Source organism: Hypomesus transpacificus, chromosome 9, assembly GCF_021917145.1.
Source record: "Hypomesus transpacificus isolate Combined female chromosome 9, fHypTra1, whole genome shotgun sequence".
Taxonomy (NCBI): Eukaryota; Metazoa; Chordata; class Actinopteri; order Osmeriformes; family Osmeridae; genus Hypomesus; species Hypomesus transpacificus.
The window spans coordinates 13,430,412-13,449,793 of NC_061068.1; the positions used below are offsets into that span (position 1 = coordinate 13,430,412).

Consider the following 19,382-nt stretch of genomic DNA (forward strand, 5'->3'; position numbering starts at 1 on the left):
GAGTCCACCCTCATGAAGTCTGTTTCTGATGGTTTGGCCAGAGACATTGACACCAGTGGCTTGCTGGAGGTCATTCTGTAGGGCTCGGGCAGTGCTCAACCTGTTCCTCCTTGCACAAAGCAGCAGTTATCGGTCCTGCTGATGGGTTGAGGACCTTCTACGGCCCTGTCCAGCTCTCTTACAGTAACTGCCTGTCTCCTAGAATCTCCTCCATGTTCTGGAGATTGTGCTGGCAGACACATCAAATCTCCTTGCAACGGCATGCGTGGATGTGCCATCCTGGAGGAGTTTGACAATCTGTGCAACTTCTGTAGGGTTAAGAAATCGCCTCATGCTCCCAGTAGTGATAATGACTCTAGCTAAAGCCAACACCTGGTGGAAAACCAGTCAAAGAGATCAAGAGGGAGAAACTTGAAATGGCCTCCACATGCAAAACCAGTCCTGTTTTGGGGTTGGCTCATTGTTGCCCCTCTAGTGCACTTGTTGTTAATTCCATCAACACCAATGCATCGGAAACTAATTAACAACCCCCCTCTGCTACTTAACTGACAAGGGCCGGGTTTCCCGGATTCGTTAAGAAGCTCTTAACACTCAGAGCTTCTTAGGAGCATTCTAAGAACGCTCTAGAACGCTCTTAGAACGCTCCTAAGAAGCTCTTGGCGTTAAGAGCTTCTTAACAAATCTGGGAAACGCAGTCAAGATCATTATCAGAGAAGTGCAATTTAATACATGCAATACCGTGATCGTTTTTTTGAGCAGTGTATTTGTGGCAATCAAAAACTAAATATTTAATGAATACTTGGAATATTAAATTATGAAATGAGTTGATTTCAAAAGATGTGGCAAAGAAACACTCAGCCATACATGAAATTTCACAGGATAATGAATGCGGGTCATTTTAGACCCATGTTGTGCATTAGAGGGGTAGTGTTACTAAAATGATTTTTATTCCAAAAGAAAGATCAAATGAAAATAAAGACTTGTGATGACCGAAATAAAGTTGAGGAATACTTGGAGTACTGAACGATTAAGTTATTTATTTTTGAAGATATAGAAAATATAAACTCTCCTGGGTCACGTTAGACCCAAGTTCTCTATCAAAGGGTTGACCAGATAGTCCAAAAAGAGAGACACAAAGCTTTAAAGAGTTTTATTCCTCAACACCTACCCTATCCCAAATTACAAGAAAATTCATATTTTCCCATAAGGTTACTCATTGCCTTTTCTAAACGAAGATCAATTATCATTACTGGTATGCATGGTCACTCCTCAGAGGCACATTCTGATCCTGGAACAACCTTGGTGCGGTTTAGTGAAACCATATAACTAAATGATATCTCAGGTATATTGAATTTACTTTGAAGTATAGGCCTCAGCCTACTTGAAAAAGATCTGTTACATTGTTGACACTGACACGGTTCCTCTCCTGTGTGTCCTCATGTGTGTATGCAAAGAACTGCTTTGTGAAAAGAGTTTGTTACATTCCTGACATTTAAATGGTTTCTCTCCAGTATGTGTCCTTATGTGTTCAACCAGATGACCCTTCTGAGCAAACAATTTGTTACATTGTTGACACTGGAATGTTTTTTCCCTTGTGTGTTTCCTCATGTGTTCAACCAAAAGAGAGGGACGGCAAAACGATCTGTCACATTGTTGACACTGATGCGGTTTCTCTCCTGTGTGTGTCTTCATGTGTTCAGCCAAAGCACCCCTTCGAGCAAATGGTTTGTTACACTCCTGACATTGATAAGGTTTCTCTCCTGTGTGTGTCCTAATGTGCACAACCAAATCTGACTTCTTACTAAACAGTTTGTTACAATGTTGACACTGATATGGTTTCTCCCCTGTATGTTTCCTCATGTGTTCAATCAAAATAGATGGACGCCGAAACGATCTGTTACATTGTTGACACTGATATCGTTTCTCTCCTGTGTGTGTCCTCATGTGTTCAACAAGCGTGTCACTTCGAGCAAATTGTTTGCTACATTCCTGACACCGATAAGGTTTCTCTCCTGTGTGTGTCCTAATGTGCACAACCAAATCTGACTTCTTACTACAACGTTTGTTACATTGTTGACACTGATATGGCTTCTCTCCTGTGTGTGTCCTTATGTGCATAACCAAATCTGACTTAATACGAAATCTTTTGTTACATTCCTGACATTGATGAGGTTTCTCTCCTGTGTGTGTCCTCATATGAAAAACCAAAGCACCTTTTCGACCAAAAGTTTTGTTACACTGTTGACATTGATGTATTGTTTTCTCTGTGGGGTGCATATTTTCCCTTGGCAGAGCCTCATTGTTTTGAGAGTCACTGCCTGTTTCTGGTGCTGCATAGTCTTGAACACAAAATTCTGTACAGATTTGCTCCTCAGTTGTGTTGGTGGGAAGAGAGTCTCCTTCACTGTTCTCCACTTTAACAGTTTGGACAAGATGTGAACATTCAGAAAAGTCCTCATGATCCCAGTCATGTTTCACACTGGTAGAAGTGAACACGGAATGTGTAGTTTCAGACTGCAGTCCTTGGAGCTGCTCTTCCTCCTGACTCGTCCACAGCTCCTGTTCCTCTTTAATCTGTGGGGGTTCCGGGAAAGAGAGCTGCTGCACATCTGTGGAGAAGAAGAGCCAAGACAACAGTTAGATGTTGCCTGCTTCATTATTCTGCATCCTAGATTGACAGCTAAAGAGACCAAATAAAAATAAAGTATGTAGAGAGAGATCTCAGCAAGGGTCTATGGGATGGTTATCCAAACAGTGAACACTCCACCCAACCCTGGTACAATTTCACCACCACTATTCTTTACAGCACTCTATACAACTGGTAGTTCTGACGTCAACATATGACGTTTAAGGTTACGGATAACACATATTGGAACATTTGATCTCGGCTTTTGAGAAGCTCATGAGTTTTGTTTTTCATTATTCAACTAAGTCTAAAACTAAGTTTTTATCCACTTCCCTAGCCGTGACTGAATGCCACACATCTCCTCTGGTTTCACTCCTATATTCACTCCTCTATTCACAGTGAAACCACTGCTTTCTATTATTGTTTGCAAGTCACACGCATCACTCATCTGATCTGTGATTGGAACCTGTGTTTGCTGTGGAGAAGTTTCTTGTTTACCATATTGTCTGAATAAAGGGAGTAAAATGTACCCGATCAATGTTAAATAAAACAAGGTGGTTTAAAAGATGACAAGTAATTAAAGGTCCCATGGCATGCTGTTTTTGGATGCTTTTATATAGGCCTTAGTGGTCCGTTAATACTGTATCTGAAGTCTCATTACCAAAATTTACGCTTGGTGCAGTATTAGAGCCACTACGAGCAGTCCCACAATGAGCTTTCCTTGGGATGTGCAAAATTTCTGTGTCTGTAGCTTTAAAGGGGAGAGGAGGAGAGAGGCGGAGAGAGGAGAGAGGCTAACTGCCATTGCATTTACATTACATTTATGCATTTACCAGACGATTTTATCCAAAGCAACTTCCAAAAGAGAGCTTTACAAAAGCACATATGTGACGGGTATGTAACAGACCTGGTCTTACAAGTTCCATCAGAGTTTTCCGGACCGTGTCCATCCTTCACCGAGGATCGAACACGCCATCTCTGACTTCCCAAGCGCCACCACTACCAGCTACGCCAAAGAAAAGCTAGCTATGCAATGACGCGGGTGGCCTGTTACATACTTGAGGAGTGAGTTTCACCGATTCACACCGGCTACACATAGGTCACTGATCATAACAACGAGATAGCCCCAAACATTGCGGGTAGCCAAAACATGAAGCATACACTGTGAAACTAAATAAGTCCCAAAGGGAAGAACCATAAGAGCATGTAGTTGAACAAGTTACAATTTACATTTACATTTATTCATTTAGCAGACGCTTTTATCCAAAGCGACTTCCAAGAGAGAGCTTTACAAAGTGCATAGGTCACTGATAATAACAACAAGATAGCCCCAACAGCATTGCGGGTAGCCAAAAACAAGAAGCACACATTGTGAACAACCAAAAAATAAGTGCCAAAGGGAAGAACCATAAGAGCATGTAGTTAAGCAAGTTACAATTAAACAATTTAACAACATGAACCTCAAAAAAGTGCAAGGGTGTACCTGTGGAAAAAAAAAGCAAGCAGCAACAAATATATTACACAGCAAGTAGAGTAGTTTTAAGTTACAACTAACCAAGAAGAGCAACAAGTAATTGTGATCCTGGAGGAAACATCAGGTCCAGCTAGGGATGGGACTTTACAGGAGTTTTCATGTTCGACTATTAATAACGTTATAAAACAATGAATCGATTATTTGCTAAGGCATGACGTCACCCCCTAGCCTGGCTCTGCCCTCCTACGTACTTCCGCTCAATTTGGATTTTGCTTCTGTACTAGGTCTGGGAGCTCGGCTCTGAAGTTGGTTTCCAGAAACAAAATTGTAGGTCCAATCAGCGAACAGAGGGAGTGGCTGAAAACGTTGACCTTGATGTCGTGCACTAGTTAGAGTAGTTCAGTAATGGCGGCGGAGAAAGATGCGAGCGAAACTATTCTGCGGTTGTGGCAACGCTGCCGAATATCCATAGGTTAAAGCCGGAGCAAGAACATTCCTTGCTGAGTTTGTTGGTGGCCATGATGTTGTGGCCCTCCTCCCCACGGAGTTCGGGAAAAGTTTCCAGCTACGGCAGCTAGCTCCGTTACAGTAGTGGTGAAGGAGTTGGCTAAGGCGAACGCTTGCGATTGATTATGGCAAATCAGAGGGGCTCTTGGCAGATCCAATAGTTTTAAACTTCAACAGAGGACCCGCCTTCAACGAAGTTAACCTTTGTCAATGGAGAGATCCCAGACCCTCTGTACAAATGAAATGTACGAGGGTCTGGTTAGGACCAGGCTAGTCACCCCCCCCCCCCATGTTTTTTTTTACAGGTTGCGATTGCAACGCATCACTGCCTGGCTGCAGCATAGACCTTTGAAAAATGAATAAATAATAAAGACTTGAATCTAGGGCTGGGCGATAAATCAGTAAAAATAACTATCGAAGTAATGACTTCCCTCGATAAAGATATCGTAACATTATTTCATTTTCAATAATATCGATAATGTCGATAGAGAATAATTAGGAACAGCAGTCATTTAATTTCTGTGATGCAGCAGGAAGTTGCGGAGAAATGGTAGCCTACGCTCACTAAAATATACTGAGCACCTCGAGTGGAGTAGCTAATGTTAACCGCGGAAAATTAGTCTTATTGCCGAAAACAGTGGCAGCGATAGCCATGGCAAGGGAGCAACTTCCAATGAAGAAATTATTGATAAAAAGGGTTCGTCTTCTTCAGTTATTTGGAAGTTGTTTGGCTTTTTGAAATCCGACAAAGAGCAGAGCAATGTTCGGTGCAAATTGGTGTAGTAAACAAACAGGTGGCTACCAAGTCTGGTAATACGACAAACTGCAAATGTGGACTTCTTGTTGACCTCAACCTACGGTCTCGGTTAACAAACGTTTTAATAAATCTCTGCTTACAAAGGTGTTGGTAGATCTGTCGAAAGTCCATATTTGTTTTTTTATATAATATAACAACACGTAGGAAAATCCCAAATCAAACACGACAAATCTGGAGCAAACGCCATGTTGTCAACATCTCCAAGGCAACCGCTTGCTAGGTCTGTAAATCATTTAGAGGTCCGCAAACGGTTTTGCGGATTTCTTAGAACGTCTCTGGACATATAAGAACAGCGTTTTGGTCCAATTATAATACTAATATATAAGAAACCTTTTTTACCACCTGAAGCAAAATCAGTCATTGGAACATGCAGAAAGTGTGAGTTTGCGCCAAGGTATTGATAGGTAGGCTATTGATAAAAAGCAAGGTTTTAAAAAGCTTAAGTTACTTGACCCCAGGTACGTGCTCCCTGGCCGCAAAATTTTTTCTCACACCGCTCTGCCTAAACTTTATGCCGAGTGTAGGGAAGAAGTTGAGAAGGAGACTTATTTGGCTACTACTACAGATCTGTGGTCTATCGTTTAATTATCGTTATCGAATGTAAATATAAATTCTATATAGATAATTTTTTACCCATATTGCCCAGCCCTACTTGAATCCATCCTTTTAAACATCAGGCTTCTCGACCCTGGCGGAAGCCTAATTATTTGACAATTGAGTTTTAACTTGACCTACGTTACTTAACGTAAAACTATGAGCAAAGTTGACTGGTCATCAGACACAAATACACAAGAATAATAACAAAACATGTCTTAATGCCATATTAAATCATTGTTTTAAACTGACAATGGCAATGTTTTAAACTGTCGTGGCAACTTATCAGCAAGATGTAGGCTATAGCTACCTTACAGGCTATCCTACTTTGGTTAGCTCGCTTGTCATCCGTCCTCCTAGCTAGTGTAGCCTGAATGGTTTGCTGCTGGAGACCTCCGCTGGTGCTGGCTTCACTGGAATTTACGTTTGGATGTATATTTGTTAAATGATTGTTAGGATAATTTCCTAAGTAATGCACAGAGTCGTCGGATTCAAAGAAAGTACAATAGTTTAATTCTTGCCAGCAAGGAGACAAGGTCTGATTGCAATACAAAGTTTGTCTGCTAGCATATTGTGCTAGCTAACTATTTAAGCAGAACCGCTCTTTACAGTCATTGGTTAAGACAAAGGCATGCAAATGTTCCTTTGCTCTTCTTCATTGGCTCCTTGCATAGACCTGGCGCGCGCGTGTGTGCGTGCGTGTTTGAGTGTGTGCGTGTGTGTGCCTTTTGACCCCTGTAAGCTTGACCACATGATTCACTCAACACAGATAAGGCCAGACATCTTTTATGGCCTCTCCAGTAAGAGAGAGTGGTCAGCCCAGGTCACCTTGTTTACGTATGCCTCATGTTACCCAAAGTCCAGATTTGGGGGTAGGCTTCTCTCTACACACAAGGAATGCTGAACACAGAATCATTCTTATACAGGATAAATGTGTTACATCTTCAATTTCTCCAACATATCCCTCCTGTTTATCCTGAATAAAATGTGTCATTCCAAAGCCACGCCTACACACAATCAATAAAATCAAAAATACATAAAATAAAAATAATTCATAAAAATCAAAAATGTGTAATATTCAATAAGACTACACAGCATTATAGTCTAGCAGTGTGAATGCTTGGACATGACGGTAGCCCATGGTATTGGGTAAAACCCGTCATCACTTAGCAGAATGGTCATTTGACGTCTGATGAGTTGGACCTCATCTCAGATCTCCTTCACACAAAATCAAATAGAAACAAAGATTGCAACAAAGAATTCAACACAGAAATTATCAGGATATAAGAACATGCCTACTTGTTGCCTACCTGGTCATCTCTAAAACCATCAAACATTCAGTAGACTGTCAGTCAGGTTTTTCTAAGACAGGCCCTGATTGTGCTCTTCCTCTCCAGGTTAGGTGATAAGCATTTCTGTCCAAGTCAGGGAGTCATAAACCACAGTTAACCAAACAAAAACCTGTTTAACCCTTAAGTCACCCCAGATCATGTCTCCAAATGCACTCTCCCACAACTTATCTCCATTTTATAGATGGCAAAAGAAGCTCACCCTCCCCCGAAGGTGATCTCCTACAGCGCAGTCAGGACTCTAAATCAACAGACATTTCTCTCCAGCCTCCTGCTAACTCTTTTACAACCTCTTCATGATAAAAGATCACTTTTGCACATCTCCTGAAATCTCCTTACATGTTCTCAATTTCTGTTTTCAAATTAATATCAACTTTCTGTGATGCAACCAAGTTTCTCAAAAGCAAAACATCAAGCTTTAATGCAACTCCCAAATAATACTTAATCAAGTCATATAAATGAAGTATTGTAGTATCATGGTCACAGTATTGTTATCTCCTCTTCCGACAGTCACTAACTGTTCTCAAAACATTCAAACTTCTGCCCTGGAACATAACATATCAACTGGACATCTTTACATAACTGGTAGAACGTATCATGATAGGAGTATTTGTACCTAAATTTTATTCCACAGAAAAGTTTCTTACGTATCTCAAGATTAAAACAACACTTCTGAATCTGTTTAACATTTGCATTGTTATCAATTAAACAGTTAAATCATATCTGTAGTCATAGCACCATGTAGTTCCTACATATTTCAACATCCAAAACGGAACATCATTCTCAAGACAATTCCCCTTGTTTCTCAAAGTCCAATTTCCTGAAACTGATGCCATGATTGTGTGCATGGTGATTGTGTAATCTTCTCATAGAAAATGTAGTCTAGTTGATCAAAACGGCAACCTCAACGCACTGTTTTCCTTATTTTGCCATCATCAAACAAAGTGCACGCTTGACTCACGTGTACCATGCCATTTCCTCTCTGAAACTAGCCAGGAATGACCCTGTTCACCTTGGGTCATTTTCCAGGACTTAACGTGTCAAATCCGTCACCACAATCCAGTCTCCTTAGGTCAGGGACCTCTCACTGGATTGAGACAGCATCTCTCTCCTGTCTGCGAATTTCAGAACAAAGTAGACTACACAGTAATTAAAATTACATTCTCACAGAGGTCAGTTGAAGGCAACTGACTCGTCGTTGGTCCATTCCTGAATCTTTACATTTCTTTAGCTCAATAAAGTTCATGCATATCTTGTTCTCTCTCAAAGTATGCTAAAAAAGTTTTTTCTTAAAGTTTCCTTGAATAGTTTGCAAATCCATATACTGTGAACACTCTTTCGTTATCATTCCCTCCTGTTGAGACATGATCAATCTCATGGCTCAATATTATAGCATAACGAAATAGATTCTTCAGTAACATAAGTTCCTCCTGTGAATTTACACAACCCATCATTTTGGTGACACTCCTTGCATTTCTCTCAAGACAGTCTCATCCACATTATACCTTTCCTAATGTTAAGACACCTGTATGGCTGCCTCTTTTGCTGCCACATCTGCTTTAGCATTCCCAGAAAAATAAAATCTATGTTATCAGTATGAACTTTTAGTAGACCAAACAAATTTTTCACAATCGCCATCTTTCCTTGTAGATAGTCACTGAGGTTAAAAGATTGCATCTTTTAACCATAGGGAACAGCAAAGTAAACATTATCCATTCCAACCACTAATTTTCAGTTATTAAATCCAGTTCTTAATACTAGTTCGTTTTGCTCGTCTCAGCGGTGTTGTCTTTATCTGTCTTATTGTTTCCACTAGTGGCATCATACAGGAGCAATCACCTTTTCAAACCATAGTATAGGGAAGACTATTATGAATATTAGCAACAGTAAGCTACATATGGTACCACGAAGGTCACAATACTACGGATGAGGAAATAGGTCACCCATCCTTTCTACCTTTCCCTGCTTACTGTCTCCTATCTTTTTAGCCTATTTAGTCTACACCCTATGTCTCTGTTGGCCGTTGATTTCTTCACTGAGTTTGAGACGCGCCGTTCTTTAAGAGAATGACTCCCCTTTGTAGTCAGACTTGTGCCTCAAGACTGTGGTGAGTAACTAATCTGTCCCTGTATCAATGTCCCTTACTTACAATGTGACAAATGCATCCAAAACGTCCTCTCTGCTATTTTGACTGCAGTGGGTGTGGTGAGTAGTACCTGATACGGTCCCTCCCACCTGGGCTGGACCAGTTATTTCTTTTTGATAACTTTAATCAATACCCAACCTCCTGGTTTGACTCATCCACTCTTTGGTTTACTGCTTCACCTGGAACAGAATTTAGCAGAAGATCTCTTTTCTAGTTAGCATTTTATATAAAATCGGTTAACTTTTTGATCCACTTCATCAGGAATTTGGATTACTTCTAGTAGAACCAACACAAGTTATTCAGAACTCTTATTTATCCATTGTTGAACAAACATGTATAACAAGAAAATACCTCATCATTTGATATTCAACTCCTATTACTGATGTCTAGAAATCTGTTTCTTTGTTCCCTTTTAAACAAAATCAACTGTTAGTCTAATTTCTTTCACTCCAAAAACCTTTTCTTTCTTTCAAACCCGGTAAGTTTAAGACCGATATCATTTTAAATTCTCTGTTTAACCAAATCACACCTCTTTTTGTCAAAGATATGATAAAACCATTGTCATTATCCCAAACCAGAATTCAATCTGTATGTTTCTCAAATGAAAATATAGACCACATAATGTTCCCAATGTAGCGTTTAACAAAACATGTTTTCAACTAGATTTTCCATAAAGGTCAGATAGGTAGAACTTCATAACTTGCTTTGGCTGCAGTCCAAAACAAGCTAATTAGCACAAACCATCATAACCACAATTTATCAGACTTATGAGTCTTCCCAAATTATTTCAGAACAAAGGTTATTATAACCCTCCTTATGCACTAATACCATTTATTAATACAACCTTATCACAGCCTAACTGTTTATCCAAAACATTGTGTCAGGCTCCTGATAAAACATCCAGTAAAACTTAAAATCATATTTCAATCAAACTCAAAATAAAAGTATATTTTAGTTATTTTCTCTTTCTCATTTGTAACCAAATTGTATCCAATACCTTTATCAAAACTCTTAAAAATCCTACATTTTACTATTTTGATTTTAAATGTTTTCCCATATACCTAAAGTATATGCATAGTTCCCTTTTCAGAACATCAAAGTGTTTAAACCAATCATCTCTTCACAACCACAAAACGTTCTCCTGTTTCATTTTATAACTTTCCATGAACCTCTTAAACCAATCTTTTATGTAACTTTCAAATCATTTCCTCATAATGTTTTACATACATTTCTTCAAACCAAAATAAAACATTTGTGAAAACACAGCTTCAAAATAACCCAACTGGAAAAGTGCCACCAATTGATTCCATGTCAATGGATATTTGATGTGCAAGTGGTTATTATAATCAGATGTAGCTACTAAAGTTACAATTTCAAATTAAATCAAATCCTTAAACAAAACATTCCTTCGCCAAATAAAAACAACCTTCCTGTCTAAACGCAAACTTCCCAAAAGTTACCTATAACACACAATGTTGCAATTATTGACTGAATCTCGCCGTTTGATTTCAAAATTAGCCTTCTGTTAATTCTCTGACCCAAATTTTAATTTGCTTTAAACTATCGTTATCATAATTTTGTTTCATTAAATCCATGTTCGGACAGTTAAAACTGCTTCTAGACAAGTCACTCATGCCAGTGTTACGCTCCGTAATCACGTCAACCAAACAATGCCCTTAAGACAAAAGAAAATATAAATTCGCCCTTTTTCTTTTTAAACCTTTAAATTCACAATTTAACATGAGTACCATAAGCCCGTAAAACAAAAACCTTATTCTTTAACTTCTCAAAAGTCTTATCAAAGCATACAGAGAATACTCCTTTGAATATTCCTATATTTACCAGCCATTACGCCCACAACATGCATTATGCACGGACAATTCTTCAAATCTAATTTATGCGGACCAAAAACCCCAAATTAAGATATTTAATTGGAATATTTTGTAGTTTGTAGCCTATGTGGTTTAATGTAACACTCTTCTTACTTTCTCAATTACTTTTAGTTTTTACTTGAATGACTCAAATCTAGCACATTGTATCCATCAGCGCCCGCTTCAAACTCGAATCAAACAAACAGCGCGCTCTGGAACAAGCAAAGACCTTTTTTTTTTCCCCTCTTTGAACAACACAGATGGTTGGCGTTTACCTTCTATTCACTTAATTTTGCTCTATAACTCTTGCGATTGTATTGGAACCAATTTATAAACCAGGGGTTCAATTTCTGCATTCTTATTGAATACCATAACACATCAAAGATATGCCGCTTTTAAATACAAGTTCTGGTCGGAAAGGCTTCAAAAAACTTCCCTGTTTGGCTAGGAATTACAACAAATGTTTATCATGCATTTGTTAACCACCAAACTTCGAATTCTTCCAAAGGACACATCTCTCAGCATTAATACTCACATAATTATGCAGAATTACCCTCTGGGATCACCTTTGCAAAACTTCAACGTAACGGGACTCTTAGGCCCCACCTTTCCTCGGAATTTCTGAAACTCATGTAAAATGTACTCGAACAACCAAAAACCTTGTTAGCAAATGTATCAAAATAGGCTACTCATCACTTAATATATTTCAAAAGTAACCAAATTAATGTGTAAATTCGCTCCAAATTCATCTATTTCTCTAAATGTGCGTATTTTCAATCTCTCAATTTCTTATTAGTCTGCGCATGCGTCATGAGGTTACTCATCTGGATCTCAAATGTCAAGCTGCAATACCTTTACTAGCCTGTACCCGCCGCCATCGCTGTTGAGTCTGTATGCAAGTTTGTTAGCTACAAATGTTGTTGCCATAGTTGCAAATTCAACTTCCTGGACTCTCCTTGGTCTCAGGACAGAGCAAAATCTCTGGCAAAATGCACTTTCTCTATGTTTTCACCATTAGCCATTAGCTAACAAAGTCACTGCTTGGATCTTTTCCTCTCAGATCCCAACAATTTGTAAAAGACTTTGTTCAACAGACAGCGGACTGGCAAATTCACTAGAATCATGTCAGCCTTCTTTTAGACACATTTGAAACAAAAATGACCACATTCTCCTCACTACTCTTTAACTTAAAAATGGAATTCAAACCAAACCCAAATGTTGGTTTCCTTATGTCTAAGCATTTCACACTTCCTCTGTACAACTTTTTAAAACAATTAACCATGGTTATATTTACATAGAACCTCGATATTTACAATTCTATCAACTCTTAGTACTATTTCAATTTCAACATAAAACTTGGTCCAAAGTCTACATATGCACCTAAGATTGCTCGTCAGAGATGTTTACACATATCAGAGTTCTGGTTGGTCAAGTCTTCAACTAGTCCATTTGATTAGGTAAATATTAATACCACCAAACTCATACATTTCAGCAAAACAACCTCAGCAGCATCAAACACATATATGTACCACCTTTGCCCTTAACAACAATTGCATTTCAGTCTGTCAGACTGGTTCAACTAATTGTAATTCAGTCTCCCAGACTGGTTCACATTGTATACACTTCAGTACCTCGGACTGACTAAATCTTTTACGTGCTGCACGGAGTATATTCTTTACAGTAGCCTCCCTCAATATTGGCTATGAACTTTCATAGGTTATATATACTACAATGGCATTCTCACAGAAATTAGCAAAAATCTTTCCATTTGGTTAGGTATTTGACTACCACCAAACTCAAATATATTTCAAATATCTCAGTTCTGGTCGGTCAGATTATAACTAATACTGTTACCCGGATCTCCCGTCACCACGCTCTTAGTAATTATAACCCCTCCCCCGCCTATTTACGTCACCAGTATTTCTCCTGCATCAGTTTTCAAAACATTTTGCTTCACCAATATTATCACACACACTTTCACTTCAAATATTAGTTTTTAGCAAAACGACTTAGTTCACCGATACGCCATCAATACCAATCTCAGTAAAATATGACGCCCTATACTAGCTGCACTGTCTTATCATCAGATTTCAGCAGATATAGGACCAGAGTGCATCTTTAACGATTACACTGTGGAATTTTCCTGAATTTAAAACATATAAACACTAATCTTGTTCTTACCTTGAAATCCAACGAGACTGTGCCTCAGGCTATTCTTTTAATCTCGTCACCCTTTCCATCGTTCAGTGGGACCGGCCTTTAAGAAACAGCAATCGGCTGCAAGGACTTTTATTAGGAGTTTACAAACCCCTGCCGTGCACGGTTTCGGTCCCGACCCTGTACGGCGGAAAAAGTTATTGAGATCCGGCTCGAAGGACCAATTTGTTAGGATAATTTCCTAAGTAATGCACAGAGTCGTCGGATTCAAAGAAAGTACAATAGTTTAATTCTTGCCAGCAAGGAGACAAAGTCTGATCGCAATACAAAGTTTGTCTGCTAGCATATTGTGCTAGCTAACTATTTAAGCAGAACCGCTCTTTACAGTCATTGGTTAAGACAAAGGCATGCAAATGTTCCTTTGCTCTTCTTCATTGGCTCCTTGCATAGACCTGGCGCGCGCGTGTGTGCGTGCGTGTTTGAGTGTGTGCGTGTGTGTGCCTTTTGACCCCTGTAAGCTTGACCACATGATTCACCCAACACAGATAAGACCAGACATCTTATATGGCCTCTCCAGTAAGAGAGAGTGGTCAGCCCAGGTCACCTTGTTTACGTATGCCTCATGTTACCCAAAGTCCAGATTTGGGGGTAGGCTTCTCTCTACACACAAGGAATGCTGAACACAGAATCATTCTTATACAGGATAAATGTGTTACATCTTCAATTTCTCCAACAATGATATATTAGAGGAGACGTTGTACTATGGTAAGTAAATACAGCGTCACAGGAACTGCAGTTGACTTTATCTTTTCTTGAGAAATGGTCCCACACTGCACTTCTCCTAGCCCGCTTCATAATTCCTCGTCTGCTGTAGGAAGTCGTGCTCGCGCAAAATACCGGAATATGTTGTTCTCATAATGCGCGGCAATACAACGATTATTCATTAGGCTTGGATTTTTATTCGAATGAATTCTTAATGACAATTAATCGATCATCGATTATTCATTACCAACCCTAGGTCCAGCCAATCATTCCTAAGTACTCCCGGGAACAATCAGTGTGTCTGATGAAGGTAGGGAGTTGATTCCACCATTGAGGGGCCAGACAGGAGAAGAGAATTGCAAGACATGACGTCTCTCAAGGAAAAAACAATTTTGCGCTTGCACGGTCGTAGCTCATTTTCTCACTGGTGGGCCAAATTCTCTGAGCGGGAAAAGCAGAAAAAGGGGAGGTAACCTTTCCCCTTATTACGACAAAAGGGGAAGATTTTCAGATCGGAGCATTTGAGCTTTAATTTGATCAAAGGCGGAGAAAATTTACCTAGCCACTGGGGGACCAAAGGCAGGCTAGGGGAACTCATATTAACGTTAAATAATCTCATAAAGTGACATTTACATGCCATGGGACCTTTTAAAGTGCCCAATACAGGTTCTTTTTTGTTCATTATTATCCAGAGCGGCTTACTAAAAATAATTTGTGCGACCAAATCATGTTTTGCGCCAGTAACTGAAAAAGTTAGTTTTCCACCAGTTGAAAAGGTTAGTGTACAGCCCTGCCATTGCCAATAAACTAAATCATCACACATTCTACAGAAGCTAGATACAGGCAGGATACGTTAGCATTGCTAATAACTGTTAGCGACAACATCATACTACAGGTTGCGGTTGTGATGAACATAAGGTCGGAACAGCACCTCTTTTCAGCAACAGATTCATAGCAAATTAGGGATGGGGAAAAAAAGTGATGTATTGCGATACTACTTTTAGCGATTCAAACATCGATTTTTAAATCTCCAAATCGATGATTTGTCAAAATAAATTACGTTATGTTAAGCCATGAAAACGTAAAAAAGGTTACTTTTCTATGAGTGAAAAAAAGAATGCTGTTATTGAGATCATCTTAAAGATGGTGCACTGCTGTTTTGTGAAAACAAACGTAGTAACATTATGACTGTTTTTGACTACAAAAGTCACTTTGGATTCCACAATATTGCAGGGAAATATAAACTTGATGTCTTACGCTGTGTGCAAGTTATGTGGAACAAAAGTCAGGTACTCGGGCAATACCACCAATTTGAGGACTCATCTCACACAACACCATCCGAAGCTAGATGATGGACCTGCAGAAGTGAAAGGAGTGAAGTTTCTGTGAAAAATCGACGGGAAGGGATGACATATTTGGGCTCCAAAGTTTGTAGCATGTAGCGAAAAGCCTCGTTTTCAACGACACTGTAAGGGCGCAGGTCTTTGCATATAAAACATGAAACAGCTTTTGTAATTTGTTTGGCGCGGTCCGAATTGTGTGGAAGTTTAATTACATTAACACTGTCCCGAAACTGTACAATTAAGTTAAGTTGTGCGATGCCTGGACTTCTAGAGCCACGCAGTCATTCGTGACAATAACATCGCACCACTTTACAGAGGAATGGCACCTGGCGTCGCACGTTCTTCAAACAAGAGCCATGCACGAGAGCCACACTGGAGCTAACATGGCAGATGTACTCAAGAAAGCTGCAAGGGAATGGGACATTGATAGTAAAGACCTAGCTATCGTTACGGACAACGCGTCTAACATGATTGTTGCTGCACAGTTGGCCAACTTTCAACACGTTAAGTGTTATGTACATACACCTAACTTGGCCTCTCAACGTGCGCTGAAACTGCCCACTGTGGTGAGGCTATTAGGAAGAGTGAGGCGCATAGTCGTATTCTTCCATCAAAGTACGATTGGAAGCTACACCCTGGAACAAAAACAAAAGCTGCTGGAGCTGCCCGACTCACAAACTGATGTCTGACGTCCCTACATGATGGAACAGTGCTTATGACTTGGTCCAAAGATTTCTAGAACAACAGCCAGCTGTTACTGCCGCTCTACTGTCTCCAGAAGTCCTAAAAAATGAGAAGGACATCTGCACTTTGACCGAGTTTGACATCTCAAATGCAGAGGAGTTTATTCAGGCCCTAAAGCCAATGAAAGTGGCTACGTGCATTATGTCGGAGAAGAAGAGCGACTGACAGTGTACTGTCAGTTATTGCGCCCTTACAAGCAAAGTTGCTGCTCGACACAAACGACAATCTTGGAGATAAACCAATTGCAAAAGAAATAAAAATAGCACTCAAGGAAGACCTCAAGAAGAGATATTCCAGTGTTGTGGAGAAAAACATGCTTTACATTAGTCTGACGTTGTCATAGTCATAATTCTAGTCAGAATATGAGTCTGATACCTCTCCGTTGGGCTGTGAATATGGGGCGGGTTTCAACCGAACCCAGACAAAAAACACCTCTTCGCTTAATTGGATAGACCTCAGTGTTTCCTCTAGGATTTCTTTTAGCAGTGGGGGCAGGTCTGTCCGACCCCCCCCCCCCCCCCCCCCTCGGCCGAAACAAAGTGCTAACCCTAAGCCTATATTTCGGAGCAGGTTCATCTAATAGTCTAATAGCTTATGTAATATTGCAAATATTTTTTTCCTATTTCCCCTAAAGAAATAAAGTTAGGCTACTTAATGACACCTTACAGTCATAAAGTATGTTCTAAACGGCATAAATGCTGCCAATTAATAATTGAAGTAACAACTTATTGTAAATGGTCAGTAGCCTAGCCAATCGATTAAGGGGCCACTCGGAAGCATGTACACTGTCTGCTTCATTTGATCTTGATAGGCTAAGCATTCTGTACCTATTTATTAATTAAAACTACTTCAGCATAATAATGCACTTAAAATACAAACGTGAGCAAGGGCAGCAATCGCTGCGCAATTTCGCTAGCAGGGGAAAAATAGCCTACAAAGAACGAAAATCACCAGTTAACTTAAATTAGCAAAAACTATAGACTAATACAATAACAGCCTTAAAATATAGTTGCAAGCAGCGATGCGGGTTCCTCCGCAAAATGGCAAAATATTATAAAAATGTACATTGTAGAAGGTCAAGAGTTGGACAACAAGAGAGCAAAACCACTTAATGTTTGGCCAACAACAAAAGACTGAATGGGGATTTGAACTCGTGAGCATAAGGTTACAAGTCAGTCTCTCTATCCTCTCTGCTACACACCAACTGTTGAGATTGTATGAATTGAAAGGGCAGAGTATTAGTCATCCTGTTTAACTAAACAGATAATCAAAATTATGACAGACAAAAATATAATGTCTGGATTCCAACCTAATACTTTATACTTTACAGGTCACCATCCCAGCCCATTGAGCTATTATCAGTGTTGAGTAGGGGTGGAACGGTACATGTATTCGTACCGAACCGTACGGTACGGGCGTCACGGTTCGGTACGTGAAATTACACGGAGAATACACAGTATAAAAATTAATAAAACTCACGTGCAAATTAATTAATGTAATGCGGAACTACTGTAAGATATTCGTGTTCTTTAGGGACAATCTGTAGCCCAGCCTTAGCTCTGAAACTGATTGGCGCCGCCACCTGTGTAGCCGAGCTGTGCCTGAGTGAGTCAGAGATAGCTAGCAGCAGCAGCAGCACTAAAGACGTAGCCTATGCAATGCTAGCGCTAAATATGAATGTTCGTAGTGTAAGTATAGTGAAAAATAGACTAAACTTTCCTAGACTTTTAGCTGCGGTACTAATGCTGAGGGCTCGCTGATATTGCTGTCTTACTAGAACGTGCATTTAGTCTAGCAGACGCTTTTATCCAGAGCGTAGTATCTACGAGTTGTTGCTAACGTGTGCTGACGTTGTATACACCCAATAAATTCAAAATCTCCAGGCCTCTCTAGTTTCTACTCTGCCACGATCTTCTGTAGCTTCTCAGCTAGGTGAGTGCTTGTGTGCTGCTCATACAGGGGCCGTGTCTGTAGAACGGACGCTTTCATTTCCCACTCAGTCAATAAAATGAGCAATCACCGTGAGGTAGCTTTCGGTAGCACGAGAAGTCCAACCATCAGTCGTTAGTGAAACGGAAGGTGCTGCTGACAACTCGCGCTCCATCAACGTCTGTGTTTTGTTGTATATGCAAGGGACCAGGGCCGGCGTTGCTGCTACTGTATCCCTGCCTGTGTTTGCGCTGTTGCTCAGCTAGTAGCCTATCGTGTCGTGGTGTAGGAGGACTGATCGACAAGCACATCATACATTTAGCTAAGACTTGCATGTACAGTAGTTAGTCTGGAGCCCTGCTTCTGCATTTTTGTTTTGCTTTTCCCCCCATTGTACTGAACTCGTACCGAACCGTGATGTCTGAACCGCGGTACGAACCGAACCGTGACTCCAGTGTACCGTTCCACCCCTAGTGTTGAGTAGTGTCATGTTCAGTAACTGTATTAAAAAGTAAGCTGTTTATCCTGTGGTAAGCGTTGTTAGATTCAGCCAATGTTGAAAATGCTCTAATTCAATCATATTTTGACATACCAAGGTGAAATTGTTTGTGGTACTTCAGACTTCTGTCATCCTATTGAACTAAACAGATAATCAAAATTATGAAAGGCCAAAAGATTATGGCTGGATTCCAACCTACGACCTCAGTGTTTCCCACACATAGACTAATTTGTGGCGGTGCGCCACAGAATCAACACCGGCCGCCACATATTGCGTTTCGCAAAACATTTTCTTTTATCGCTATTTAGGTTAAAACACGCAGCGTATTCGTTCTCTCTGTCACTCATGTGTCTTTCTCACATATGCACACAGTCACAACGTCAGCACACGTTAGCAACAATGCCTACATGCCGTTCTAGTAAGACTGACAGCTATATCAGCGAGCCTTCAGCATTAGTGCCGTAGCTAAAAGTCGAGGAAAGTTGAGGCTACTTTTCGCTAGGTACCTTACTCACATTTACATTTAGTCATTTAGCAGACGCTCTTATCCAGAGCGACTTACAG

General features: G+C 40.1%; 1 protein-coding gene across 2 annotated transcripts in view; it reads right to left on the reverse strand.

Moving 5' to 3' along the window:
• Positions 1–1,043: 1,043 nt before the first annotated feature.
• Positions 1,044–19,382, reverse strand: part of LOC124471341 (zinc finger protein 501-like) — a 33,506-nt gene continuing 15,167 nt past the window's right edge. Inside the window, exon 3 of one of the 2 annotated variants that reach the window (XM_047025824.1) lies at positions 1,044–2,609. In XM_047025824.1, coding sequence (XP_046881780.1) covers positions 1,396–2,609 — 1,214 coding nt within the window. In that variant the 3' untranslated portion in view covers positions 1,044–1,395. The remainder of the gene's footprint in view (positions 2,610–19,382) is intronic. The other variant, XM_047025823.1, reaches the window with a different exon arrangement.